Source organism: Nomascus leucogenys, chromosome 17, assembly GCF_006542625.1.
Source record: "Nomascus leucogenys isolate Asia chromosome 17, Asia_NLE_v1, whole genome shotgun sequence".
Lineage (NCBI taxonomy): Eukaryota > Metazoa > Chordata > Mammalia > Primates > Hylobatidae > Nomascus > Nomascus leucogenys.
In genome coordinates, this window is record NC_044397.1 from 44,731,079 (window position 1) to 44,759,010 (window position 27,932).

The 27,932-nt window shown below is 45.6% G+C and overlaps 1 protein-coding gene across 1 annotated transcript in view; it reads left to right on the top strand.

Moving 5' to 3' along the window:
• GALNT17 (polypeptide N-acetylgalactosaminyltransferase 17) overlaps positions 1-27,932 on the top strand; it is a 585,735-nt gene that overhangs the window by 293,450 nt on the left and 264,353 nt on the right. Inside the window, exon 5 of the mRNA XM_030795950.1 lies at positions 3,762-3,959. Coding sequence (XP_030651810.1) covers positions 3,762-3,959 — 198 coding nt within the window. The remainder of the gene's footprint in view (positions 1-3,761; positions 3,960-27,932) is intronic.

Below are 27,932 nucleotides of genomic sequence, written 5' to 3' on the forward strand. Positions count from 1 at the left end.
TTTACCCTCATTGAGGCCGTCTTGAGTAAGTTTTGTTCACTGTACTAGATTTGAAGAACCAATATCCCATCACTAATTAACATTAAAATGTCTGTTCTTCTTCATTTGCAACAACCTCTAGAATCCTTTTAATGGCGGGATGAAAAGACAATGTTTATGCACATGACCATGTAAGAAACCCGGGGCCACTGATAACTCTGACCCCTTGGAGTGCATGCTGGGGTCTGTTGCTATCTCAGACACCAATTTTCCCTCCCAGTTTTTCGCTGTCATCAAACCCTGGTGACACCCAGCTGCATGTCTTCAGCCCCCATCTCTCTCCTGAGCTCCAGAGCTGTTTATCTCTAGTAATAATCATTCCCAAAGTGTGGTGCCCAGACCCACAGCATCCACAGAATCTGAGAACTTGTCAGAAATGCAAATTCCTGGGCTCCACCCAGTCCCCTGAAATCAGAAGCCGCACAGGTGCGATCCAGCAATCTGTTGTAACCAGCCCTCCAGAGGACTCTGATACGTGCTCCAGTTTGACAAGCACTGAGCCATAATGGAAGCCTTCTGAAAAAGATGCACGGGAATGTTCTGTCACAGCCTCAGGCCTGGCATACCTTGTCTTTTCCTTGGCATCATTGCCTCCTTGTTTCTTTCCTTTCAGAACTGAAAGGACATGGCCCCCACACATGTCCCTTTCCCTTGATTTTCCCCTTGCTATCATGTTATTCATCCTGTCAACCTCCAGCTCCAGCCAGTTTTGTCTGCCGTTTCTCCTGTCTCCCTCTTTCTCTCTGTCTTGACCAGCACTCTCCCAGCTTGCTTCTTCCTTGACATTCACCTAAACCAGTGTGGTCACTGCTGGAGCTCATTCTTTTGACAGATACTTGGTAGATGCCTACCATATCCCTGGTGCTGTTCTAGGTTTGGAGTTTGCCTGGCGCTGAGTGATTTCTCAGGACTTTCAGGGGTAAGGCTGAAAGAGTCCCGCACAAACTGGGACAGTTGGACACTCAGCCGGGGTTCAAAATCCGGCAGGTTTGGTATCTGCCCTCAAGTCTACAGTCTAATTCTAGTCTACCTAATCAAATCCACCTATCGTCTAATTTTCACTGATGTCTGTGACTTTAGTCTTTGCCATTCAGACTCGTTTTCCACACTTCTACCTGGGTGTCATAGAACCCTCCCTGAGTTAAAACCCCTTGGCAGTTCTTCTTTACAAGGTAGACAGTATGTCTCAACTTTTACCAGGTTCTACTACAATAAAAGTCTCCAGTCACAATGACTTACAACAATACATGTTTCTCTCTTGTCTGCATGGCACGTCAGCTGCGGTTGTCTGGCTGTGGCTGTGCTTGATTTCTCCTCTGTGTTCTGAGAGTCAAGGAATCCTCCTGTCTAGGACATCCCATCTTTGTGGCTCAGGGAAAATAACAGTGGCTGAACTTCGAAATGGCTGTTAAAGTTTCTGCTCTGATGTGACACCGTCACTTTTGCTCACATCCCATTGGCAAACCAATTCACATGTCCAAGTTAAATGGTAATTGGAGGCTGGGGGAAGGAGTGTGCTTCTCTAAGGAAGCATTGCAGGCCATCTGGTAATAGGCAGGACATCCTCAGGGAGGAGGGAGCAAATTATTGGGAATCGTCATACATTGTCTAGTAGACAGTAAGATCAAACTTCTCAGCCGCAGAAATATCAATGGGGCCGGGCATGGTGGTTCACACCTCTCAGCACTTTGGGAGGCTGAGGTGGGTGGATCACCTGAGATTAGAGTTCAAGACCAGCCTGGCCAACATGGCGAAACCCTGTCTCTACTAAAAATACAAATACAGGCACCTGTAATCCCAGCTACTCAGGAGGCTGAGGCAGGAGAATCGCTTGAACCTGGTAGGCGGAAGTTGCAGTGAGCTGAGATCGCGCCATTGCACTGTAGCCTGACAGACAGGAGTGAAACTCCGTCTCAAAAAATAAAAAAATAAAAAGAAATATCATTGGGACCAAGGTCTTCTGCCTCCACACTCAGTGACTCTTTTGCTGCTGATGGATGGGCTGAACTGAATGCTTCTATATGCATGATCTGGACTTGCATGGGGTTCATTATGGTTCATCAAAGAGGTATTGGAGCTTCAGAATTAAGATATGAACCAGCTAGCTAGGTTAGAAACCTGATTCTACTACCAGTTGGCTGTATAGCCTGAGGCAAGCTACTTAACCTCCCTGGTCCTCAGTATCCTCATTTGTATAATGCTGATCATTGTATCTACCTCATAGGATTATCTTGGGGGTTGCATTAGTCAGCACATGTGAAATATTTCGAATGGCGCCTAGCACTAGTAAATGCTCAATAAAGATCAGCTATCATTAGCTCATAAGGAAAAATAGCGTGTCTCAGAGATGATTAGCAAAGGCAGCTGCGCCGTCATTGTGACTTGAATAAGGTAGGGAAAATGATCTAAGAGTTGAGAGGAAGAACTCCCACAGAAGAGGTGGTACTTGGTCTTGGGACCAGGTGGTGAGAGAGGTGGGAGAGGTGGTACTTGGTCTAAACCTCCTTAGATGGCTGGGCTCTCTGCCAATAGCAAAGGGCATTCCCAGGGGAGAATTTCATGAGTGGAGACTTGGCTGGGGCCATGCTCCTAAGCCTGCCTGGAAGCCTTGGAAAATTAGTGCCATTTGGCTTCAGCTTATATGGTGTGTGCAGAAGTATTGGAAGCAGGTAATGGCCCAGGGTATATTTTATTGCTCATTTTAAATAGAAAGATGAGATGAGCCAACAGGTAATTCAATAGCTGCAAATGTAAAGAGATGGGTTGTCGACTGTGTGTTCTCATTATTCTTCCCGATAATGCAGAGGAATGGGATTTTCACTTGACTCTGTTCCAAAGCCTGCATTCTGTTCTAAGCTGGGAGATTAATGCCCTGGCTTAGGAGAGCTATCTTCTCCTTCTCGAATATGGTAAATGATCCCTTCCCGCGCCTGCCTCGGAGACACACGATGGTGGAGGTGTCTGACCATCTGCTGTCTCCTAAGCTAGTCTGGCTACACCTTGAACCTGGAGCCAGATCCCTGACGAATTGCCCACTGCAGCCTCGCGCTGGGGAAGTGAGCAGAAAGCCAGGATTCTGCCTGCCTTTGCATTTAATTAGTTTCCAGTCTTCTGTTGCTAACCAATTCAATTAGATCCCTTTTGAGAAATCAATTAAATCATCAATTAAAACAACTGAAATAATCACACACACACACAGAGAGAGAGAGAGAGAGAGAGAGAGAGAAGCTAGTGAAATGTGTGTTAAAACCAGGCCATCTGGGCAGCAGTGACCTATTTTGGGAAGGGGAATTCAGTGCCAGCAGAAAAAACAAGGGGTGGCAGTCAGTGCCCTGGGGGGAAACTGAAGACAATGTATTAAACTCGTGCAATGTAAATCATGGAGGCCACTGTCAATATGAGAAGTGAGACTTGGCACTTTCTTAGGAAGGAGACCCCATGTTCTGAACTCCTCTTGCTCCAGGCTTTTCAGGCCATAGCAGGCATCACTCTGGTGATTCCAACAAGGGTGAAGGGGTGCACTGATTTCATACGCTTCACAGCCCAGGAGTGAAGCTGCAGGATCCAGCATGGGCAGGTCCCTGGGAGCCTCAGTTTGCATCTGAGTTCCAGCCTTCCCAAAGCCCAGCCTTTTAGCTAAATGCTGTTCTTTCCTTGTGGTCTTGGGAGGTGTGCCTCACAGGAGAGAAGAGAGGTTTCATGTCTGTTTCTCTATGTTTCAGGGCTGAGCCGGTTCTATCCCGCATCCAGGAAAACCAGAAGCGTGTGATCCTCCCCTCCATTGACAACATCAAACAGGACAACTTTGAGGTGCAGCGGTACGAGAACTCGGCCCACGGGTACAGCTGGGAGCTGTGGTGCATGTACATCAGCCCCCCAAAAGACTGGTGGGACGCCGGAGACCCTTCTCTCCCCATCAGGTGTGTGGCTGGTGAGCCCTGGTGGCCAACGAGCCCCCAAATTCAAGGGTAAAAAGGAGTCACTGAGAGAGGCCAGGAAAGCCTGCCTTGGGCTTGAGCAGCTGTGTGCACACAGCTCTCCAGGAGCCGCGGTTGTCTCAGGATCACAGCTTTCCTGCAGAGGGAGGATGTTGCATTTTGCACCTTTATGTAAAGTTTTCAAGTACAGCTTTCCAACGGCGATACTAAGTTTCAAATTGATAGTAATGTTCACACTTCTTTATTCTTCCTCATATAGGAGGAACTGCGTTCAGGAGCTTTTAAGGATGAAGTTCGAAAGTTATTTTTTCTGGGGCTATTTTATACTTGAAGCCTTGTACTGTTGTCATGTTTGCACTCTTTTTCATGATACAAGATCATATAGAGAAGGACAAGGGGGTGTGGCATTCTGGGGAACTGGAAGGACGTTGGGGAGCTCTTTATGGCTCTTGCCCCAGGTCCCACCCAGCTGCTTCTCGGGATATGGAGATCAATATCTCGAGGCATACCAGTTGCAGAACTCAAATAGAAAGGAGGTTGAGGCCGGGCATGGTAGCTCATCCCTGTAATCCCAGCACTGTGGGAGGCCAAAGTGGATGGATCACCTGAAGTCAGGAGTTCGAGATCAGCCTGGCCAACATGGTGAAACCCCTTCTCTGTTAAAATTTAAAAAATTAGACGGGTATGGTGGCAGGCACCTGTAATCCCAGCTACTTGGGAGGCTGAGATAGGAGAATCACTTGAACCTGGGAGGTGGAGGTTGCAGTGAGCTGAGATCATGCCATTGCACTCCAGCCTGGGCAACAAGAGCAAAACTCTGTCTCGAAAAAAAAAAAAAGCAAGGAGGTTGAATGAAATAGGTTGATTTCAATGCTGTATTAGTTTCCTCTTGCTGCTGTAACAATTACTATGAAAATAATGATTTGAAACAGCACAGACTGATGCTGCTACAGTTCTTGAGGTCGGAAGTTTGCAATGAGCTGATGGAACTAAAATAAAGGAGGGGTTGGGTCAGGAGGGCTGGGTCAGGAGGTCTGGGTCCTTCTGGGGGCTCTCGGGGAGATCCATCTCCTTTTCTTTTCCAGCTTCCAGAAGCTGCCTTCTCCCTTGGCTCATGGCTATGTCGCATCTCCCCTTCTCTCTGGCATCCTTCATCACGTGACCTTTTCCTCCTTTGCTTCCCTCCCTCCCACTTACAAAGGCTCTTGTGATTACATTTTGGGACCATAAAAAGAATCCAGGATTATCTCCCATCTTGAGATCCTTAACTTAATGACATCTGCAAAGTTCTTTTCCCAAATAAGGGACCATTCACAAGTTCCTAATCTCTGGAACCTGGGAATGGTCCCTTATTTGAGAAAAAGTGAAATGGGAGTGTTCCCTTACCCCTTGCAGGGCATACAACAGGGGTGTGGCTTGCTTCTTCAGTGCCCCACTGCTCAAACCCCTAGGGGGATCATGCAGATGGGTAGGCTGCGGGGAGCATTTTGGGGCTCCGACCCCATGACAGTCTCCAGGGTTGAGTGTTTACAGCTCCCGAAGCCCCAGTGGGTGTGTGTTACAGTGTGCTCTTTCAGCTTTGCCATCTGCAGGGAGCTTGTGTTCATCAGCTTACTTAGACCCTCTGCCTTATCACAAGGACAGAGGGCTTTCTGTATCCTGGGTCCTTGCCCTAGTGTGTCAGAAAAACCAGATCACATGTGGGCTTGAAGAATGAGTGCAAGGTTTTCCTGAGTGGTGGAGGTAGCTCTTAATGAGATGGATGGGGAGCAGGAAGGGGGATGGAGTGCGAAGGTGGTCTTCCCCTGGAGTCGGGTTGCACAGCGGCCGGACTCTCCAACTACCCCTGGCCGAACTCCCCTCAGCATCCACGTCATTCTGCTGTTGCTAGCCTGCCGGTGTCTGCTGGTGTCTGTCAATGTGTTCTTCTGCTCCTCTCAATGTCCAGCCGCTTGTGTCTGTGCCCACTATGGTCTCAGGTTTTTATGGGCACAGGATGGGGGACGGGGTATGGCGGGCCAAAGGGCAACTTTTTGAGTGCAAAAACAGAAATACCTGTCCTCATTTAGGTCCGTGGGCACAGGCCCGAGGGTGGAGCCCTTGCCAGGGACCCTGCCCTTCTCTACCCAGCACTTCCCTGCCCCTGTTCCATATCCAAATGACTTTGCAGATGTGATGTGGAAATCCTAATCTCTGGAACCTGTGAATGGTAGCTTATCTGGGGAAAAGGGCTTGGTTGAAAACCCTCTGATCCCCGAGTTATAGTTCAGTACTTTATGTGAGTTCTACTTGAGGACCAAATTGACTCTTAAAATCATGGTTCTGTCTTAAATAGGGAGAGGCAGAAGTGGCCTGTGTACCTGGACTCAGGTTTAGGGGTGTGCTTGTTGGTGTTAAGTAAGATAGCAAGATGGAATAATGGAGTAGGGATGAAGACTTTTTACAGATAGTCGTGAAGTTCTTTCTCAGTTTCAACATTTGTGATTAACAAGAGTAAGAGTTTAGCCAGGCCCAGTGGCCCTCACCTGTAATCTCAGCACTTTGGGAGGCCAAGGCAGGAGGATCGCCTGAGTTCAGGAGTTTAAGACCAGCCTGGGCAACATAGCCAGACTGTGTCTCCATTGAAATAAAATTTTAAAAAAAATTAGCCGGGGTGGTGGTGTGCTCTTGTAATCCCAGCTACTCAGGAAGCTGAGGAGGGAGGGTTGCTGGAGCCCAGGAGGTCGAGGCTATAGTGGGCTGTGATCACACCACTGCACTCCAGCCTGGGCAATAGAAGGAGACCCTGTCACAAATAATAATAAAAAAAGAGTAAGGTTTTAAAAAGTTCTGTTATTTTTCTGCTCACACCAAAAGCTGACAAATTGCATTTGAGTAGAGCCAGCCATGGGCAAATTTGTACAGCAGAGAAGGTAATCTTCTGGGTCTACAACTTCCTCAAGCTGTCTTGTGGCTCAGCTCCCACCCCAACTGTTCATCATGCAATGTTTCAGGACCATATTTTTGGCTATCTGCAAATAACATTAATAGTGTCAGGTTAACTAAAGCAAAGCCTTCAGGGATATTTGAGCTTTAATGGCGAGTGCTTGAAGACATGTTGACCTTCAGATCTCAAAGGGATGAAACTCAAATGATGGACTGACAGACAGCGAGTTTTACTCGTTGGCTAAAAGATACTTTCTCCCAAGTCACCACACTGATACACGGGAGACTGGCCTCCAGCCAGGACAGATAACAGTATGAGGGTGTAACTGTAAGTGCTAGCAACAGAGAAAAAGAAGTGCTTGCAGTGGAGTGCCTTCGGATGCCCAGCAAACATCTGTAATGATTGTCTCTGAGTGTATAAGGTTCTATGCAAAAAGTTAGCTTGTATTTCATAAGTTACGGTAACATTAACGGATGATTAATATGCACTTTAAAAAGACTCAAGAAAATAGAGTCATGATCATGAGTCATTAATGTTACATGCATCTCTGTTGTACAAAATAGAATCAAATGCCAATGGTCTCTTTTTAATGTGTCTTAACTTACGAAATGCTTAATTTGTTAATAGTTGATGGGGATATTTAATTGCAGGGATGAGTTTTTATGGTCCTTCTGAAATTATTAAGCGGATACAATATGCTTTCTTAAACATGAGGACATGGCGGTTTCTCTTTCTTGCTGTGATGCCAACATTTTAATAGTTACGATTTTACTCCAGTAAAAGATGGGCCAAGGAGAACATTTCATCATCCAAACGATGTTAGATTACATGAGTCTAGATACTGAGACTTCCCGGTAAGCAATGTAATATAGGAGATTTGCATTAAGGGAATTGATAATTCCTTCTATTTCAGTTCTTTTCCTGTTTCTTTCTGTATATTAATATCTTTTTTGTCCTGCCTGCTAAATAGCTATTTTCTCAGGTTTTCTCTTTGTCCTCCACTCTTATTTTTCTACACCAGAGTTTCCAGTATAGCAAGTGGGCGAGTGCCATTAAAGAGGGCAAAGGCCGATTGTAAGGGTAAGAGGTGGGGGAACTGAAGAACACAGGTCCTGCCCAAGGAGGCATCTGTTCCCAGCTCTGCTTGATGGTGCCAATGTGGTCAGGTCTTCAGAATTTTTTTTTTTTTTTGAGACAAAGTCTAGCTCTGTCACCCAGGCTGAGTGCAGAGGAGTGATCACGGCTCACTGCAACCTCTGCCTCCTGGGTTCAAGCAATTCTTCTGCCTCAGCCTCCCGAGTAGCTGCGACTACAGGAGCACGCCACCATGCCCTGCTAATTTTTTGTATTTTTAGTAGAGATGGGGTTTCACCATGTTGACCAGGCTGGTCTTGAACTCCTGACCTTGTGATCCACCCGTCTCAGCCTCCCAAAGTGCTGGGATTACAGGTGTGAGCCACTGCTCCTGGCCCAGAATTTTAAGAGAAGCCATAAATCTAGAGCCTTTGTGAAATCTCCTGCCTTCTAAATGTTGACAATAAACCTCTCTTCTTCAAAACTTCAAGGCCCCAACCACATGTGTCTAGACTGCATTTGACCACCCGGCCCCCAGAACTTGATACTGCCTTTACACTCAACTCCTTGGAGACCTGTGTTGTTCCCAGGATAGCTTTCATTTATGCATCTTGCACCAGCAGTGGGCACCTGTGGTATGTATTGTGGGTGCCATGGAGGGTGTATTAGTTCTTGCCCTGCTGTAAAGAAATACCTGAGACTGGGTAATTTATAAAGAAAGGAGGTTTAATTGGCTCAGGATTCAGCAGGCTGTACTGGAGGCATGGAGGCTTCTGTGTCTGGGGAAGCCTCAGGAGTCTTACAGTCATGGCAGAAGGGGAAGCAGGCACGTCTTACATGGCTGGAGTAGGAGGAAGAAGAGAGGAGAAGGTGCCACACACTTGTAAACAACCAGATCTCATGAGAACTCTATCATGAGAACAGCATCAAAGGGATGTTGCTAAAGCATTCATGAAGGATCCACCCTCATGATCCAGTCACCTCCCACCAGGCCCCACCTCCAACACTGGGGATTACAATTCAACATGAGATTTGGGCAGGGACACAGAGCCAAACCATGTCAGTGGGGCTGGGGGATTTGGGGAAAGTGTCACTCAAAGCCATAGGAACAACATGGCCAGACTTCCTGGAACTCGAGTTCATCCTGTAGAGATTCCCCTCATGTTGTATTATTGTGTGTCCACAGCCCTCTCTGCTGAGGTTTGTCTGTGTGAGACTTTGCACAGCACTGACCCAGCTCTTGCCTCTGTGTAGAGAAGCTTCCTAAATGTGCTATCTTAAGCTCTGATTGTTCTCCAAGAGCGACTTCCTTTCTGTTAGGCGGTTCTTGCATTGCTACAAAGAAATGCCTGAGGCTGAGTAATTTAAAAAGGAAAGAGGTTTCATTGGCTCACAGTTCTGCAGGCCTAACAAACATGACACTGGCATCTTGGCTTTTGAGGAGGCCTCATAGACCTTTTACTCATGGCAGAAGGTGAAGTGGGAGCTGACACATCTCACTGCAAAAGCAGGAAGAAGAGGCGGTGGCTCACACCTTTAATCCCAGCACTTTGGGAGGCCGAGGTGGGCTGATCAACTGAGGTCAGGAGTTCAAGACCAGCCTAGCCAACATGGATAAATCCTGTCTGTACTAAAAATACAAAAATTAGCTGGGCATGGTGATGCACACCTGTAATCCCAGCTGCTCAGGAGGATGAGGCAGGAGAATCACTTGAACTTGGGAGGCGGAGGTTGCAGTGAGCCAAGATCACGCCACCTGCGCTCCAGCCTGGGTGACAGAGCAAGACTCCAGACTCCATCTCAAAAAAAAAGATATTGGGTAGTTAGAAAGACAGGCTTGTTCTTTGTAGGAAGTTATACTATCGATCCACATTAATAATGATAACATACCAATTATCATTAGATTTACCATTTATTGAATGCATATTGAGGACTTTATATATAGCTTTTCACTTACTCTTTTTTTTTTTTTTTTTTTTTTTGAGATGGAGTCTTGCTCTGTCGCCCAGGCTGGAGTGCAGTGGCATGATCCTGGCTCACTGCAACCTCTGCCTCCCAGGTTGAAGCGATTCTCTTGCCTCAGCCTCCCGAGTAGCTGGGACTACAGGTGTGTGCCATAACACCTGGCTTTTATTTTTATTTTTATTTTTTTCGTATTTTTAGTAGAGACGAGGTTTTACCATGTTAACCAGGATGGTCTCAATCTCTTGACCTCATGATCTGCCCGCCTCAGCCCCCCAAAGTGCTGGGATTACAGGTGTGAGCCACCACCACGCCCAGCCTCATTTACTCTTAATAGTCATAAGCCTAGTACCAAATGATTAGGCAATATCCTTTTTTTGTTTTCAGTGTCTGCACCACATTGGGGTGTAGGCAATCTGAACCTCCAGGTTATTTTTTTGACCCCATGCAGGCAGTGACTTCCTTCGGCTGGCTTCTCGCAGAGCACCCTCGACTTCTGCCTTCTTGTTTGCCCCATGTCCTGTTATTGCTGGAGTCTCCATGCTCTGGTAAGCCACTGTCCAGGTCAGGGGTCCTCAGCCCCTGAGTTGCAGACCAGTGCTGGTCCTGGTCCATGGCCTGTTAGGAACTGAGCCTCACAGCAGGAGGTGAGTGGCAGGGGAGCGAGCAAGCAAAGCTTCATCTGTATTTACAGCCTCTCCCCATCTCCCACATTCCCTCCGGAGCTCGGCTTCTCATCAGATCAGCTGTGGCATTCAATTCTCATAGGAGCGCAAATCCTATTGTGACTGCGCGTGTGAAGGATGTAGGTTATGTGTTGCTTATGAGATAATCTAATGCCTGATCATCTGAGGTGGAACAGTTTCATCCTGAAACCATCCCCACCCACCACCCTTGTCCATGGAAAAATTGTCTTCCATGAAACCAGTCCCTGGTGCCAAAAAGGTTGGGGACTGCTGGTCTAGAGCATCCCTTTTGGTTTTATGATTTTCTTCTTAATCGTGGCAATATATATGTAACATAAATTTTACCATTTTATCCATTGTAAAGTGTGAAGTTCAGTGGCAAAAAGAACATTCCCAGTGTTGTGCAACTATCTCCACGATCTACTTCCAGTTTTCTTATTCCCCCAAATAGCGACCCAATGCCCATTAAGCAGTCACTTCCTATTCCTCCCTCCCACCAAACCGTGACAGCTGCCAATCTACTTTCTGTCTCTATAGATTTGCCTATTGTGGACATTTCATATAAGTGGAGTCCTACAGGATGTGGCTTTTTGTTTCTGGCTTCTTTTATTAGTATACAGTTTATGAGGTTCATTCATGCATCAGAAATCCATTGCTTTTCTTGGTGGACATCCCCTTTATTATTTTTTCGAGACAGAGTCTCTCCTTGTCGCCCAGGCTGGAGTGCAGTGGTGGGATCGTGGCTCACTGCAACCTCCGTCTTCTGGGTTCAAGCAATTCTCCTGCCTCAGCTTTCCGAGTAGCTGGGACTACAGGCGTGCGCCACCATGCCCAGCTAATTTTTGTATTTTTAGTAGAGACGGGGTTTTACCATGTTAGCCAGGATGGTCTCAATCTCTTGACCTCGTGATCTGCCCACCTCGGCCTCCCAAAGTGCTGGGATTACAGGCATGAGCCACCGCGCCCAGCTGACATCGTTTTTAAAGTGGTTCCAAGTCCACATTCCTTCTGCAGGTTCCGTATCTGGTTTCTGGGATTTGCACACCTTTGTCCCTCTTGGGTGGAAAAATGGCTTCCCTGACCAGGGCTCTCCTGTGCTCCAGAGGGCACGTTCCCTTTCCTAAGTGTGAGTCACACACCAGTGAGCATGTGTCTCCACTTCCAGGGACACCAGCCACTAGGCTTGGGGTTAGATGGTAGGACTCTCGTCCCTCCCTTGGGGTACAGTTTGCTTCTGGGAAACCCTCCTGACACCTTCCTTTCCTGGACTCCACTTACGTATTTAAAGTACTCAGCTAATCTGTTTGTCTATCTATTGAAATTTTTGCAAGATCTCTTGTAATACAGCATCTATTGTCAGAATGTCTTCAGCCCCAGTGTGGACACGAAGAGCCCTGTTTTAACACAGTACATACATCTGAAGGCATGGCACAGGGAGAAGGGGAAAGTCTGAAGGCAGAAAGGAAGGGGTGGGGACTGATTGGGAAAGAAAGACCCTGAAGAAGGAGGCGTGAGTCGGCTAAGGACATGAACAGTGGTTTGGTCTTGAACAGTAGGAAGGGCAAAGTCATGCTGACTCACATTTTCCTTGTGAATAAGGAGAGAAAATCATTTGTTAAGAGTGAGAGCTGGGCCTTGGATAGGAGGCTACCCAAAAGGGGTAAAGGTCTGGAATCATTGCTGAAAGTTCACCAAGAACAGAAAAAATAATGGCTGTTTCAAGGTGCAAAGAATATAAATTCAACAAAATTTCCACCAAGATTTCTTTTTCTTAGTTATTTATATTTTTGGAGATAAGATCTCACTCTGTTGCCCAGGCTGGAGTGCAGCAGTGAGATCATAGTTCATCATGGCCTCCAACTCCTGGGCTCAAGTGATACTCCTGCCTCAGCCTCCAGAGGAGCTGGGACCACAGGCATGTGCCACCATGCACAGCTAACTTTTTAAATTTTTTCTTGAGACAGAGTCTCACTCTGTCTCCCAGGCTGGAGTGCAATGGCACCATCCCAGCTCATTGCAAACTCCACCTCCTGGGTTCAAGCGATTCTCCTACTGCAGCCTGCCAAGGTGCCCACCACCACACCCAGCTAATTGCTGTACTTTTAGTAGAGATAAGGTTTTATCATGTTGGCAAGACTGGTCTGAAACTCCTGATCTCAAGTGACCTGCCCGCCTCGGCCTTCCAAAGTGCTGGGATTACATACGTGAGCCACCGTGCCTGGCTGTAATTTTTTTAAAATGTTTGTAAAGTCAGGGCTTTTGCTATGTTGCCCAGGCTGGTCTTGATCTCCTGGCCTCAAGCAATCCTCTTCCCTTATTCTCCCAAAGCACTGGGATTATGAGCAAGAGCCACCGCACCTGACCCCACCAGGATTTCTTGACAAAAAAAAACTACCATAAATTCAGTTGTGCTTTGTTATGAACTCAGATTTTGTTATTCATGACATTACGTATATATGGGGAAAAGAGTGAGGTGTAAGATAAGAATGAAGGGTACCACTTACTTAGCCTGAACGCACCTAGATTAGGTGCACCATAAGTTCATGAAAACCTGGCTTAGTTCTGCTGCCTTCAGAGAACTTTTGCTCGTAGCTTGAGAACTGCTGATCTGTACAGTTCTCTCCAGCTGCAAACGCCTGGGACTTTCACCATGAGACGGAAGGTTCCAAAATGCCACAGATGGGACATTTTACAGCATGTTGCTTTCAGGGCACCGGCTGGAAGCTGAGTCAGGCATCTTCTGTGAGGTGACAGTGGTTCCTCCCAGCTGTATGTTAGGTGGTCCTATAATTAGTGACATTGCTCATGAATAACTAATTAAAGGCAATGATTAACAATTTAGCAATCCTTAATCCAACATATAATTTGATAATAAATTATAAGGTATGGATGCTGTTAGAGCCTGTTAGACTCCTTTAGTTGAAAGGGATGCCTTGGATATATAGTTGCTGGGATCTCAAATTCTGTGCACAGATATGTACAAAGGGAGAAGGTTATTTTTTCCTCCCTAGAGGAATATGACTGGCTTACAGAGGAGGAAAGCTTTAAGAGAAGAAATCAGACTTTAAAATAGAGGTATCTTTCCTATGCATCAGCAAATATATTTTAGGGGCCAATTGTGTGCTCAGCTTTGGGGTAAGCATTTCCAGCAGGGATAGTATTGGTAAATGAAATGATTATCCTGTCTTGAAGGAGTTCATGGGTGGTGACACAGGCTTTCAAATGTGTATGATAGCACTTCAGGGCAAGGAAATGTGGAATCATGGGAGGGAGGGAATTTTTGCAGTTGGAGTGGATGGAAAAGCTCGTAGCCATAACTAACACCGCAATGTTCTACGTGCCAGGTACAGTTCTTGTGTTTAGCACAATACAAATCTATTCACTCCTCATTCTCACCCTATGAATTTTTTTTTTCTCTTTTTTTTTGAGACAGAGTCTTGCCCTGTCACCCAGGCTGGAGTGCAGTGGTGTGATCTCAGCTCACTGCAATCTCTGCCTCCCGGGTTCAAGTGATTCTCCCGCCTCAGCCTCACAAGTAGCTGGGACTACAGGCATGCACCACCACACCTGGTTAATTTTTGTACATTTAGCAGAGATGGGTTTTGCCATGTTGGTCAGGTTGTTCTCAAACTCCTAACTTCAAGCGATACACCCTCCTCAGCCTTCCAAAGTGCTAGGATTACAGGTGGGAGCCACCGTACCTGGCCAAGATGAATATTATTATATCCTTTTTACAGGCAGAGCTGCTGAAGCATGAGTTAAGCACCTTACCCAAAGTCACACACCTGGTAAGAGGTGAAGCTGGGATTCGGATTTAGTCAGGCCCAGAGTCTGTGTTCTTACCTGCTGTTTTCTCTTTCCTGGAAAAGATGTGACTTGCTGGACCTTGCCAGCCGGAAGAGATTTTCACCGGCTGAGTATATGCAAGATAACCCAATGCAGGGTATAGTTCTGCAAATGAATGTGTTTGGGGTCTTAAAGCCGACTCTCATGTTTCATGATTCACCAGGAGAACTCTTGAAACCCAGAAAAGCTATACAATCATGGTTATTATTTGTTAATGATAAAAAGATGCAGATTAAAACCAACAGGCTGGGTGCAGTGGCTCACGCCTATAATCCCAGCCCTTTGGGAGGCTAAGGCAAGTGGATCACCTGAGGTCAGGCATTCGAGACCAGCCTGGCCAACATGGTGAAACTGTGTCTCTACTAAAAATACAAAAAGTAGCTGGGTGTGATGGTGCACACCTGTAATTCCAGCTACTCAGGAAGCTGAGGCAGGATAATCACTTGAACATGGGAGGTGGAGGTTGCAGTGAGCCGAGATCACGCCATTGCACTCAAAAAAAAAAAAAATAAAATAAAAAAATAAATGTATCCATGTTTCCACAATTTCGAGACCCCAAATGCAAACTCTGAATGAAACCAACTCCTAGAGACACAGGGTGTGAGTTTGACCGTCTGTAAGATGGTCTAATGGAAGGCGTATCCATTTCTTTGTGGGGGTCCATCCTGCAGATCCTGACCCAAGAATGGATGAGTAACGTACACTTACACAGATATTCTGTTTGTCAGTCCACCTGAGCATCTGGGCTCCTCACAGACACCAAGGAAGATGTGTAAAGAGTCAGCAGCCACATCCTCAACTCACTGGCCCTCTCGGCATTTATTCAGCACATATTAAATGACAAAGGTCTCAAGTAAACACCACTAGAAGGTAATTACCATTGCCGACCCCCTGAGTAGAGAGCAATCATGCACCCTTGGATAGTCAAAGGTTAGTCTTAGGACCACATGAGTAAACAAGCTATTTAGATAAACTACTCTGCATCCCTTTGTATCTGCACCCTAAGCTCTCTGGCTCCTGAAAAGAGAATCCGGCTGCCTTCAGCCAAACTACCTGAAGTTATGCAAAACTCCCCAGCCTTCCAAGACAATTTGCTTTTTTCTATTCCTGTGATTTTATAATTTCTCCCACCATCCTGACTGAATCCCCATATTTCTTTAAAACATTTGCGGCCGGGCGTGGTGGCTCACGCTTGTAATCCCAGCACTTTGGGAGGCCGAGGCGGGCGGATCACGAGGTCAGGAGATCGAGACCATGGTGAAACCCCATCTCTACTAAAAATACAAAAAATTAGCTGGGCGTGGTGGCAGGCGCCTGTAGTCCCAGCTACTCGGAGAGGCTGAGGCAGGAGAATGGCGTGAACCCGGGAGGCGGAGCTTGCAGTGAGCCGAGATCGCACCACTGCACTCCAGCCTGGGCGACAGAGCGAGACTCCATCTCAAAAAAAAAAAAAAAAAAAAAAAAAAAAACAAAAAAAACATTTGCTATTTGCTCAGACAATCAGCTGGGAAGAATGCCTATGAACCATCACAGTTGATCAGGCGCCTAAAGGGGCATCATCATCAACTTTATCACTTTCTGGGAAAGTAGGTACAGTTCACAAGGTGACATGGGATATCACTCCCTAGTTGGTCGGCTCTGCATGGCCGTCCACAGCTGACTGCTACCTTCCCACAGGGTTCAAAGAATACATAACTTCACAGCTGAGGACAAGTGATTCTTCAGTGACTTCAAATGTCAGCAGCATGACGTGATAGAACATCTCCCAGGTTCTGGAGGCTGTTTCAGTTTTTGTTGTTGTTTTTGTTTGTTTGTTTTAAGTTTTTCGAGACAGGGTCCCACTCTGCCACCCAGGCTGGAGTGCAGTGGCGCAATCATAGCTCACTGTAACCTTGAACTCCTAGGCTCAAGCGATCCTCCCACCTTAGTTGCCCAAGTAGCTGGGACCACAGGTGCATGCCACCATGTCCGGCTAATTATTTTTATTTTTTGTATAAGTAGGGCCTTTCTGTGTTTTCCAGGCTGGTCTCAAACTCCTGGTTTCAAGCATTCCTCCTGCCTTGGCCTCCCAGAGTGCTGGGATTACAGGCATGAGCCATTGCACTTGGCCAAGAGACCTGTTTTCTAAGCCAGATTTGAACCACAAATTTTGATACTCAGTTTACTTCCCTGTAAAATGGTGGATTTGGACTATGTGATATTAGTCAGGGTTCTCTAGAGGGACAGAACTAATAATATATGTATGTATGTATGTATATATATAGGTTTATTAAGTATTAACTCACAAGATGACAAGGTCCCACAATAGGCTGTCTGCAAGCCAAGGAACAAGGAAGCCAGTCCAACTTCCAAAACTGAAGAATTTGCAGTCCAGTGTTTGAGGGCAGGAAGCATCCAGCATGGGAGAAAGATGCAGTCTGGGAGGCTAAGCTAGTCTAGTCATTTCACGTTTTTCTGCCTGCTTTATATTCTAGCCATGCTGGGTGGTGTCCACCCAGATTAAGGGTGGGTCTGCCTTTCCCAGCCCACTGACTCAAATGTTAATCTCCTTTGGCAACACCTTCGAAGACACACCCAGGATCAATATTTTCCATCCGTCAATCTAATCAAGTTGACACTCAGTATTAACCGTCACAGATGCATTGGATGAGATGTCTTCAATGCTTCATCTGTAAAGGGGATAATAATAGTACTGTCTTATAGGGTTGTTGTGAAGATTAAATAAGATAATACATGTAAAATGCTTAAAACAGTCCATGGCACATAGTAAGTGTTCTAGAAATAACAGCTGTTCTTGTTATCAATATTATTAGAGCAATTTTCTATTCTACAATGGCAGCCTTGCTCCTCACTTTGGGAATATTATAATAACCCTTTTCTTTTTATCTGGTCTAGGTCAAACAACCAAATAGTTATAACAAATAACCTGATCATTGGATTATCACCAATTTATGTCCTATACATGAAACAGACTCTGGATGCTAATAAAAGATAGACATTTTTTTTTTTTTTTTTTTTTTTCTGGAGACAGGGTCTTGCTTTGTGGCCTAGGCTGGAGTGCAGTGGTGTGATCATAGCTCACTGTAGCCTTGACCTCCCGGGCTCAAGGGATCCACCATGCTTGTGGTCCCAGCTACATGGGAGGCAAATATTTAAAAGTTGTTCATAGAGATGGCTCTTGCTTTGTTGCCCAGGCTGGCCTCAAACTCCTGGCCTCAAGTGATCCTCCCACCTCAGCCTCCCAAAGTGCTGGGATTACTCTGCCAGGAGTGAACCATTGTGCCCAGCCAGGCCAGGAGAGACATTTTAAATGCCAAGGGATTTGCACAGTAAAGAAGGGACTCATATTCTTGAAGCCACTCTCTTCAGAAAGCTATTCCTTATGAAATGGGAGTGCACTTACAGAATGGTGAACACTTTGCTTTTGGGTGAAATACATGTTATTTCTTGACATCACCTAGGTACCTTCTGCACCAGCCTGGGTAGATCAATATTTCTTTTTGCGTGACACGCTGATATTGCTGCTAGATAGCTTTCCTTTGGAAGCAAAATTCCCAGGCAGTGCCCTGGAGCTGGAGCAGCATTAGCAACGTAAACTTTTTCTGCGATGACAAGCAGAGAGGCCTGCCTCCATCAACCGACATGCACTGTGACAGCTCCCAGCGGCAGGTAGATTAATCTGAATAATGTCAGAATGACTTTTCTCCTCCCTTGTAAAGAGGTTCAGTGTTGCGGGCTGCCAAGGAGCAGGCACATTTTATTTTAAATTTAAGGATTTTAAAAAATGGAAGACACTTTACCTCTGAATTAAATGCTCAGTTCCTGAGTTATTGCTGGACATAAATAGGGAAGCAGCCATCCCATTAATTCTATGGAGCTGATCTGTGGGGAGAGAGGGTAATAGGCTTCATATTCTCCTTCTGTTGGGGCTAGATGTAGGCTATAGTGAGGGGTGGAAAGGGGTAGGCTCCAGCCCTTATTTTGGTAGCTTTAATCCCCCTTTCTAGATGGTTCCAGAGTGTTTCATCTTCCAGGCCCTCTTTTTTTTTTTGAGACAGAGTTTCACTCTGTCACCCAGGCTGGGATACAGTGGCAGAATCTTGGCTCACTGCAACCTCGCTTCGTGGGTTCAAGCAATTCTCCTGCCTCAGCCTCCTGAGTAGCTGGGACTACAGGCATGCGCCACCATGCCTGGCTAATTTTTCATGTTTTTAGTAGGGGCAGGATTTCACCATGTTGGCCAGACTGGTCTCGAACTCCTGACCTTGAGTGATCCGTCTTTCAGGCCCTCTTACATGTCTTTCTTCTTCTGCCCTTTATTTTTATTCCTTTTTCCACTGTATCCTGAAAGGCTGAAAAGTAACTGCAGAAGACTCTCAAATTGAGTTCAGGGCAGAAAATAACCTTTCTTCATTGCTCCCCCACGGCCTCTGACGGTTTTTTTCTACAGCACAGTTCAGAACTCTTTCTTTCTTTTTGAGATGGAGTTTCCCTCTGTTACCCAGGCTAGAGTGCAATGGCACGATCTCGGCTCACTGCGACCTCCGAATCCTGGGTTCAAGCAATTCTCCTGCCTCAGCCTCCCAAGTAGCTGGAATTACAGGCATGCGCCACCATGCCCGGCTAATTTTGTATTTTTAGTAGAGATGGGGTTTCACCATGTTGGTCAGGCTGGTCTTGAACTCCTGACCTCAGGTGATCTGCCCACCTCGGCCTCTGAAAGTACTGGGATTACAGGCGTGAGCCACCACACCTGGCCAGTTCAGAACACTTTTCTTGTCTCCTGGCCCATCTAGTCCTCCACGAATTATTATTTCTTAGTTGTTTTCAGGGGGTCCTTTAGAAAAGATAACTAAGATTATAACTTGTTCTCAAACCCAAACAGCCTTTTTTGTTTACCCAGTCTCTCTGGTAGCACTTGCTGGAGTTTTCATCCTCCGAGGCGTGGCAGTGAATAACTTCTCATCAGGCCTTACCAGTCATGCAAGGTGTGTTATGTTTGAGGCCATCCATTTCTCCTCTCGTTTATGGAAATACAGGAGCATATGACTATTTCGTGTCTTGTGTGTTGGAGAGAAAGCATATCAGTTTTTTTTTTGTTTTTTTGTTTTGTTTTTGAGATGGATTCTTGCTTTTTTGCCAGGCTGGAGTGCAGTGGCGCGATCTCAGCTCACTGCAACCTCCGCCTCCCAGGTTCAAGCTATTCTCCTGCCTCAGCCTCACAAGTAGCTGGGACTACAGGCGCCCGCCACCACGCCCGGCTAATTTTTGTATTTTTAGTAGAGACAGGGTTTCATCATGTTGACCAGGCTGGTCTCTATTTCTTGACCTCGTAATCCACCCACCTGGGCCTCCCGTGCCAAATTTTATTTGAGAGTGGGAAGTCAATCATGAGTACCGGTATCAGAGTCTGCAGAGCCTTCTCTTCCAACCAAGGAACTATCTGCAGTCCATCATACACAAATGACCATTTGTGGTTTACCACCCAGATGTCATTTCCATTTTTCATCCTGTTGACCCTCCACGTTTTTTTTTCTTTTTCTTTTTTTAAAATTTTACTTTAAGTTCTGGGTTACATGTGCAGAACGTGCAGGTTTGTTACAGAGGTGTACATGTGCCATGGTGGTTTGCTGCACCTATCAACCGGTCATCTAGGTTTTAAGCCCCGCGTGCATTAGGTATTTTTCCTAATGCTCTCCCTCCCTTTGCCCCCCACCCACCGACAGGTCCCCGTGTGTGATGTTCCCCTCCCTGTGTCCATGTGTTCTCATTGTTCAACTCCCACTTATGAGTGAGAACATGCAGTGTTTGGTTTTCTGTTCCTGTGTTTGCTGAGAAGGATGGTTTCCAGCTACATCCATGTCCCTGCAAAGGACATGAACTCATTCTTTTTAATGGCTGCATAATATTCCATGGTGTATATGTGCCACATTTTCTTTTTCCAGTTTATCATTGATGGGCATTTGGGTTGGTTCCAAGTCTTTGCTATTGTAAATAGTGCTGCAGTAAACATATGTGTTTATGTGTCTTTATAGTAGAATGATTTATAATCCTTTGGGTATATGCCCAGTAATGGGATTGCTGGGTCCAATGGTATTTCTGGTTCTAGATCCTGGAGGAATTGCCACATTGTCTTCCACAATGGTTGAACTGATTTACAATCCCACCAACAGTGTAAAAGTGTTCCTATTTCTCCCCAACCTCATCAGCAAGTTTTTTTTTTTTTTTTTTTTTTTTTACTTTTTCATAATAGCCATTCAAGCCTACAGAAGTTTTTTGGGTTTTTTTTGTTTGTTTTATTTTTTTTGAGACAGAGTCTCACTCTGTCGCTCAGGCTGGAGTGCAGTGGCCCAATCTCAGCTCATTGCAAGCTCTGCCCCCTGGGTTCACACCAGTCTCCTGCCTCAGTCATAGTCTTTACTTTTTTGGCTGCCAACATGACTCTAAAAATAGCTTCTGCTACCAGGCACGCAGGCAGTCAGGGGTAATTGACTTCATTTTCTTCCAGAAGTGTAGCCTCCTGGGTCATTAAATCATTCTGGTAGTACATCCTTACAGCAGCAGAGAGGTTGCAACAAGCTTGCTTAACTGTTGTGAATAACATAACTACCAGTCGCGCTTGATAAAGCAGTGGCCCCTTCAAAGCCCTCTGAAAACGGGCAGTGTGTGAGACCTGGGAGAGCTGGCCTGCACGGGAGGCCCTTTATACACTTGGTAGGATGCCCCAGTCAGTATTTTGGAGTTTAACTTCCGTGCATGAAGTTCAATGGACTCCCAGGCTCTTAAGAACTTCAACTTAAAGGAAAGAGGAGAGAAATATTTCTTGAGTGTCTTTTATGAACACTGAATTTCCGACTGTGGTTTCTGTGGTGGCTGCAGGAGGTTTCAGCTGGTGGCGTGAGCCCTTCCCATGCTATAAGCAACTCTGAAGTTTCAGTTGCATGGACAGGCTCTGAGAATGACTCAGGGCAGGTTACAGCTCTTCACTTTTGAGGTCAGCTTTGTCGCCAATTCAAATTCAACTTACTCTAGTTGAATACTGGGTCTCTGCAACTTCTCAGTTCTTTGCCTCCTGCCCCATTCCTTCCCTAGGATGGCTTCTGGGTACGTAGGGAGAGGTAGGGTTTATTTTGTGATCAAGGGGAAGCATGATGGTCTTGGCACGTACTGTTTCTCTGTAGAGTTAGGATATTTGTCGCCTCCGAATCTCATGCTGAAATTTGATCCGCAGTGTTGGAGATGGGCCTGGAGGGAGGTGTTTGGGTCAGGGGGACAGACCCCTCATGAATGGCTTGGTGCCCGCCTCCTGGTAATAAGTGAGTTCTTGCTCTATTAGTTCATGTTAGAGCTAGTTGTTTAAAAGAGCGTGGCACTTTCCTTCTCTCTCTCCTGCTCCCCTTATTTCTCCACGTGATGCCTGCCCCATCCCCCACCTTCTGCCATGAGTGGAAGCTGCCTCAGGCCCTCACCAGGAGCAGATACTGGTGCCATGCTTCTTGTACAGCCTGCAGAACCATGAGCCAGATAAACCTCTATTCTTCATAAATTACCTAGTCTAAGGTGTTCCTTTTTTTTTTTTTTTTGAGACGGAGTTTCGCTCTTGTTGCCCAGGCTGGAATGCAATGGCATGATCTTGGCTCACTGCAACCTCCACCTCCTGCGTTGAAGTCATTCTCCTGCCTCAGCTTCCCGAGTAGCTGGGACTACAGGCGCCTGCCACCACCCCCAGCTAATTGTTTTGTATTTTCGGTAGAGACGGGGTTTCTACCCATGTTGGCCGGGCTGGTCTGGAACTTCTGACCTCAGGTGATCTGCCCGCCTTGGCCTCCCAAAGTGCTGGAATTACAGGTGTGAGGCACCCCGCCCGGCCTGAAGTGTTCCTTTATAGCAACACAAAACGGACTAAGACATCCTCTTGCCCTCTGGGCGGTGTCCCCGGCCTGGCTGGCCACTCCTTGCCCTGCTGGCATTCCCAGAAGACAACTGCCATGGGCCTAACTTGGGGTCTGACCTCTCAGCTTGCTCAGGGCCCATCTGACCCAGCTCCCTGTGGCTCATGCTGGCTGCAAACACCTGAGCCTTGGCCACATTCCCCTACCCATTCCAGCCCCAGCTGCAGGCTTCATTCCTGCCCAGGGAAAAGCCAACAACGGCTCTTCCGCCTTTCATCACCACTTCCCCCTTCCCTCCTAGGAGAACCAAGCAGAGGGGCTAATGCATGTGGCCTCCTGCCATGTGGCCACACTGAACCATCAGGTTCATGAGGGTGGGCTTGGGAAGATATAGACAACTGCAGGCAGCTTCATGACACACCCGCCGTGGAAAATAGGGGTGTCTTCCATAGCAAACTCACTATCCAACACATCTTTCCCTCTCTGGGTCAAAATGTTAACCGAGGGCCAGGTGCAGTGGCTCACGCCTGTAATCCCAGCACTTTGGGAGGCCGAGGCAGGTAGATCACTTGAGGTTAGGAGTTCCAGACCAGCCTGGCCAACATGGTGAAACTCTGTCTTTACTAAAAATATAAAAATTGTCTGGGCAGTGCCTGTAATCCCAGCTACTCAGGAGGCTGAGGCAAGAGAATCACTTGAATCCGGGAGGTGGAGGCTGCAGTGAGACGAGATGGTGTCACTGCATTCTAGCCTGGGCCAGCGAGACTCTGTCTCAAGGAAAACAAACAAACAAACAAACAAATGAAATGTTACCCGAAAAAAACTGGAGTTCATTTGCCTGAGGAGTAACAAATGACTCTCCAGGAGAACGCAGGCTTTGATCAGTAGGTGTTTTATTTACTCATCACAAGTAAGGAGATCACTGGGAATATTCTCCAAAGTGGTATCTCTGGAGGGAAAGTGACAGGAGGGTTTTATGGGGGGATGGAGAGCGGAGAGGGTGCATCAGCACATGTAGAGGAGGGGTCTCAGTGGTGCAGATGCAGAGAGCCATTATGCCATCACCCAGTCGCATTGGATGGTAATGGAGCTATAGCACCTCCCAGGGTGGAGCCATTTTTTTTTCTTTCTTTCTTTCTTTTTTTTTTTTTTTTTTTTTGAGACAGAGTCTCACTCCATCACTCAGGCTGGAGTGCAGTGGCACAATCTCAGCTCACTGCAACCTCCACCTCCCAGGTTCAAGCGATTCTCCTGCCTCAGCCTCCCGAGCAGCTGGGATTACAGGTGCCCACCACCACGCCCGGCTCATTTTTGTATTTTTTTTTTTTTTTTTTAGTATAGATAGGGTTTCACCATGTTGGCTATTCTGGTCTCGAACTCCTGACCTCAGGTGATTCACCCGCCTTGGCCTCCCAAAGTGCTGGGATTACAGGTGTGAGCCACCGTGCCCGGCCAGGGTGGAGGCTTTAACGTGGTCCAGAGGAAGGTTCATTCAGGTTCATCTCTAAGTTGCTGGGGTCTGTCCGGAGCTGGTTCCAGACAACTAGGTAACCACATTTTGCACAGGGCTTGGGAAGAAACAGGCTGCAAGGTAGGAGGCTGTAAAACAGGCTGATTGCTGAAATCGATTAAATTCCTATAATTCCTAGAGACTGGAGACTGGAGACTGTCCCTTTCTGCTTCCAGAAACATGTCACCTCTTACCTCTCCCAGCTCCCTGGACCTTCTTTGCTTCCCACAGGACCTTGGGTGGGAAGCTGGGCTTTCCCCTGGAGTGCTCCTTAATGCCTCTGCACACTCAGCTTTAGCTGTGATGAGAGGAGAGTCTTAAGTGATCCGCCTACATTGGCCTCCCAAACTGCTGGTATTACAAGTGTGAGCCACTGCCTTATAGTATTTTCTTAAAAGTAACTTTATTCAGGGGGAAAAAAATCCCCTAAATCTTGTAGTCGTTTCTGAGAAACGAGAATATTTTCTTGAAGAAGCTTGAAATTGCAGAGGCTTAAATCTTAAATTATATGAGGAGGGAGGAGCAGAGGCTGGCAGCCATGAAATTAGAGCTCCATAATTTGTCTACAGTCATTCAAGAGGGGAAGAAATAAGAATGATTTTTCTGCTCTGCTTCTAATCCAGATGTTGTGTTCCAGCCCAGTAGAGAAGAACAGGACCAGAGCCTAGGAAACCGATCACTTTAAAAATTGTAGTGTAAAAATACTTTTTTTTATTATGTATTCATTATAAAATTTATACTGTATCCATTATAAATTTAATATTCACTGTAAAAATCAAAAATACAAAAGATCATTAGATAATCACTCATAATCATAACACCCAACGATAACCATAACCACTGTTAATATTTCATGAGTAGCTTTAATATTTCACATTATTTTTTACTCCCACAAATAATGTAAAATTTATATTTTACATATAAACATTTTGTATGTACATGTTTAAAAGTCAAATATATATTCTACAAGGCTCTACCTACTCTCTAGAGGTAACTATTTATTTATTTATTTATTTATTTATTTATTTATTTATTTATTCATTTATTTTGAGATGGAGTTTTGCTCTAGTCACCCAGGCTGGCAATGGCATGATCTTGGCTCACTGCAACCTCCGCCTCCTAGGTTCAAACGATTCTCCTGCTTCGGCCTCCAGAGTAGTTGGGATTACAGGCGTATGCCACCATGCCCAGCTAATTTTTGTATTTTTAGTAGAGATGGAGTTTCACCATGTTGGCCAGGCTGGTCTCGAACTCTTGACCTCAAGTGATCTGCCTGCCTCTGCCTCCCAGAGTGCTGGGATTACAGGCATGAACCACTGCGCCCAACCCTGTTCTTTTAAATATGCCTTTTGTTTACCTCTATATCTCTAAAGAGTACACTTTAGTCATACATCATGCATTTTGAGATGTGGGCATTACTTCTTGACTTTCTACTATGGGAGACAAGGTATTAACTCTTATTCACTCACCCGCATCCACCTCTCCCACAAATTCACACACTACTCATTCCTTCGCTGAGGGCTTTTCCTGCCACACCAGCCAAATCTTCAGTTCTCTGATTCTCAACACTGGATTTCCTACAATTCAATTCAATTATGACACTGATTACCCAGAGTAAGCATTCGAATCCACAGGTTTAAGGGCTCAGTCGCAAAGACTGCTCCCACTTTAGGCACTAGTCATAAATATCAGGTCTCCAGGCTATCATCCATATTTTTGTCCAACATGGCTACAAGTTTAGGGTTTCCCACCACCTCCCTTCAGGTTTGATGATTTGCTAGAATGAATCACAGAGCTCAAAAAAACACTGCTTACTGTTACAGGTTGAGCATCCTAAATTGGAAAATCTGGAATTCAAAATGCTCCAAAATCCAACTTTTTGAGTGCCCACGTAATGCTCAAAAGATAATGCTTATTGGGGAGTAGTTTGGATTTTCTGACTAGAATGCTCAATTGGTAAGTATAATGCAAATAATCTAAAATCCAAAAAAAAAAAAATCTGAGATTTGCAACATGGGTCTCAAGTGTTTTGGTTAAGGGATACTTGACCTACACCAGTTCATAATAAAAGATGCAACCCCGGAATAGCTGAATGGAAGAAATGTGTATCTTCTCCTGAGGCATCCCCCAAGGCATAATACCATCCCCCAGGGCATAATTTTTGTGTCTTTAGTAGAGACAGGGTTTTACCATGTTGCCCAGGCTGGTCTTGAACTCCTGGGCTCAAGTGATCCACCCGCCTTGGCCTCCCAAAGTGCTGGGATTACAGGCATGAGCCACGGTGCCCACCCTTACTTACATCACTTATTAATACTTATATTATTGTAACTATTTGCAGCCGATCCACATGGTATGGAAGAAATGTGTACCTTCCCCCTCAAGGGAGAGGAGATGGACATTGTATTTAACCTTCTAATCATGGTTTGGTCTTTATAGCCACCGTCCTAAAGCTATCTAGGAGTTCCCCAGCCAAGAGTCACCTCATTAGCATAGCAAAGACACTCATCACTCTGGAGGTTGCAAGTGTTTTAGGAGGTCTATGCCAGGAGCTGGGATGAAGACCAAATACATTTTGTTATACCACCTTCCTCCATCTTCCATTATCATTATGTTGTAAATTTACATCATTTATCTTATTTTTAATTTTAATTTTTTTGGAGACAGGATCTCACTCTGTTGCCCAGGCTGGAGTGCAGTGATGATTACAGCTCACTGCAGCCTCAACTTCCCTGGGCTAAGGTGATCCTCCCGCCTCAGCCTCCTAAGTAGCTGGGACTACAGGCATGTGCCACCATGCCTGGCTAATTTTTGTATTTTTAGTAGAGACAGGGTTTCACCATGTTGCCCAGGCTGGTCTTGAACTCCCAGGCTCAAGTGATCCATCCGCCTTGGCCTCCCAAAGTGCTGAGATTACAGGTGTGAGCCATTGTGCCCACTCTTACGCCACTTATTAATACTTATATTATTATAACTATTTGCAACTGATCCACATGGTATACTTTGGTTATTTTTCCCTTTCCTGCACAGCTTTTTGTTTTTCCTGTACTTAACCATTGTTTTTCTGTTCGTTTCCTTAATTTGCTTTCTATATACCGTTAACTAATTCAGCTACATACCTTCTACCACTTGTCTGAATTCCCTCTCAGTCCTCTCAGCAACCTTAGGTATTCTGTCTGGTTTATTTTCATGAAGAAAACTCCCCAGGGTGCTATGGCCCCGTCCATCAGGACTGGCTGCCCTCTGTCAGTGATCCTGGGATTCCTTTCACTTCTCTTCTGTGTCCCGGATCTCATGCCTTTATCTTTTTTAGCTTATTCTCTCATTTTATTGGTGCATATCTTCAAATAACTATTTTTAGTGCTTGTATGTGTAAAAATGTCTGGATTCTGTCTTCCACTTTGAATGACCTTGCCTTAGAATTTGAAGACAATATTCCATTGTCTTCTTAGTTCCAACATGGCTATTGGAGAGTTCAGAGACATTCTGACTCCTAGTTCTTTCAATGTAACTTGTCTCTTTCTCTTTTGAAATTCTTTTATTCTAGGTGCTCTGAAATTTGGTGATGCTGTGTTTGGAGTATATTTCTTTTTATTCATTGCACTGGCACTCAATAGAACTTTGCATTTGAAATGTGTGTGCATTGTTGATATCCTTACTTCGTGTGTGTGTGTGTGTGTGTGTGTGGTCTCTATTTTTGGAAGTCTTTGTTTTTGTTCGGGTGTTGAACCATCCTTGTGGACTGTTTCTTTGTTTTTCTTTAATCTCTGATTTTTCATCTCTTATCTTTTGTCTGTATTTCTGAGATATTTTCTTAACTTTGTCTTCTAAATTTTCTGTTACTGCTTTTACATTTTTAATTTTCAAGGGTTCTTTTTGGTTCTCTATTGATCTTTTGCTATAACACTCAGTACTTGTTTTATCAATGCAATATCTTTTCTAATTATCTGAGACTATGAATGTCATTTTTTCTTCAAAACAAAAGGTATGTATATCTCACAAACAACATAATGTTGAATCAAAGAATCCAGGCACAAAAGAATGCATACTATTTGATTTTTT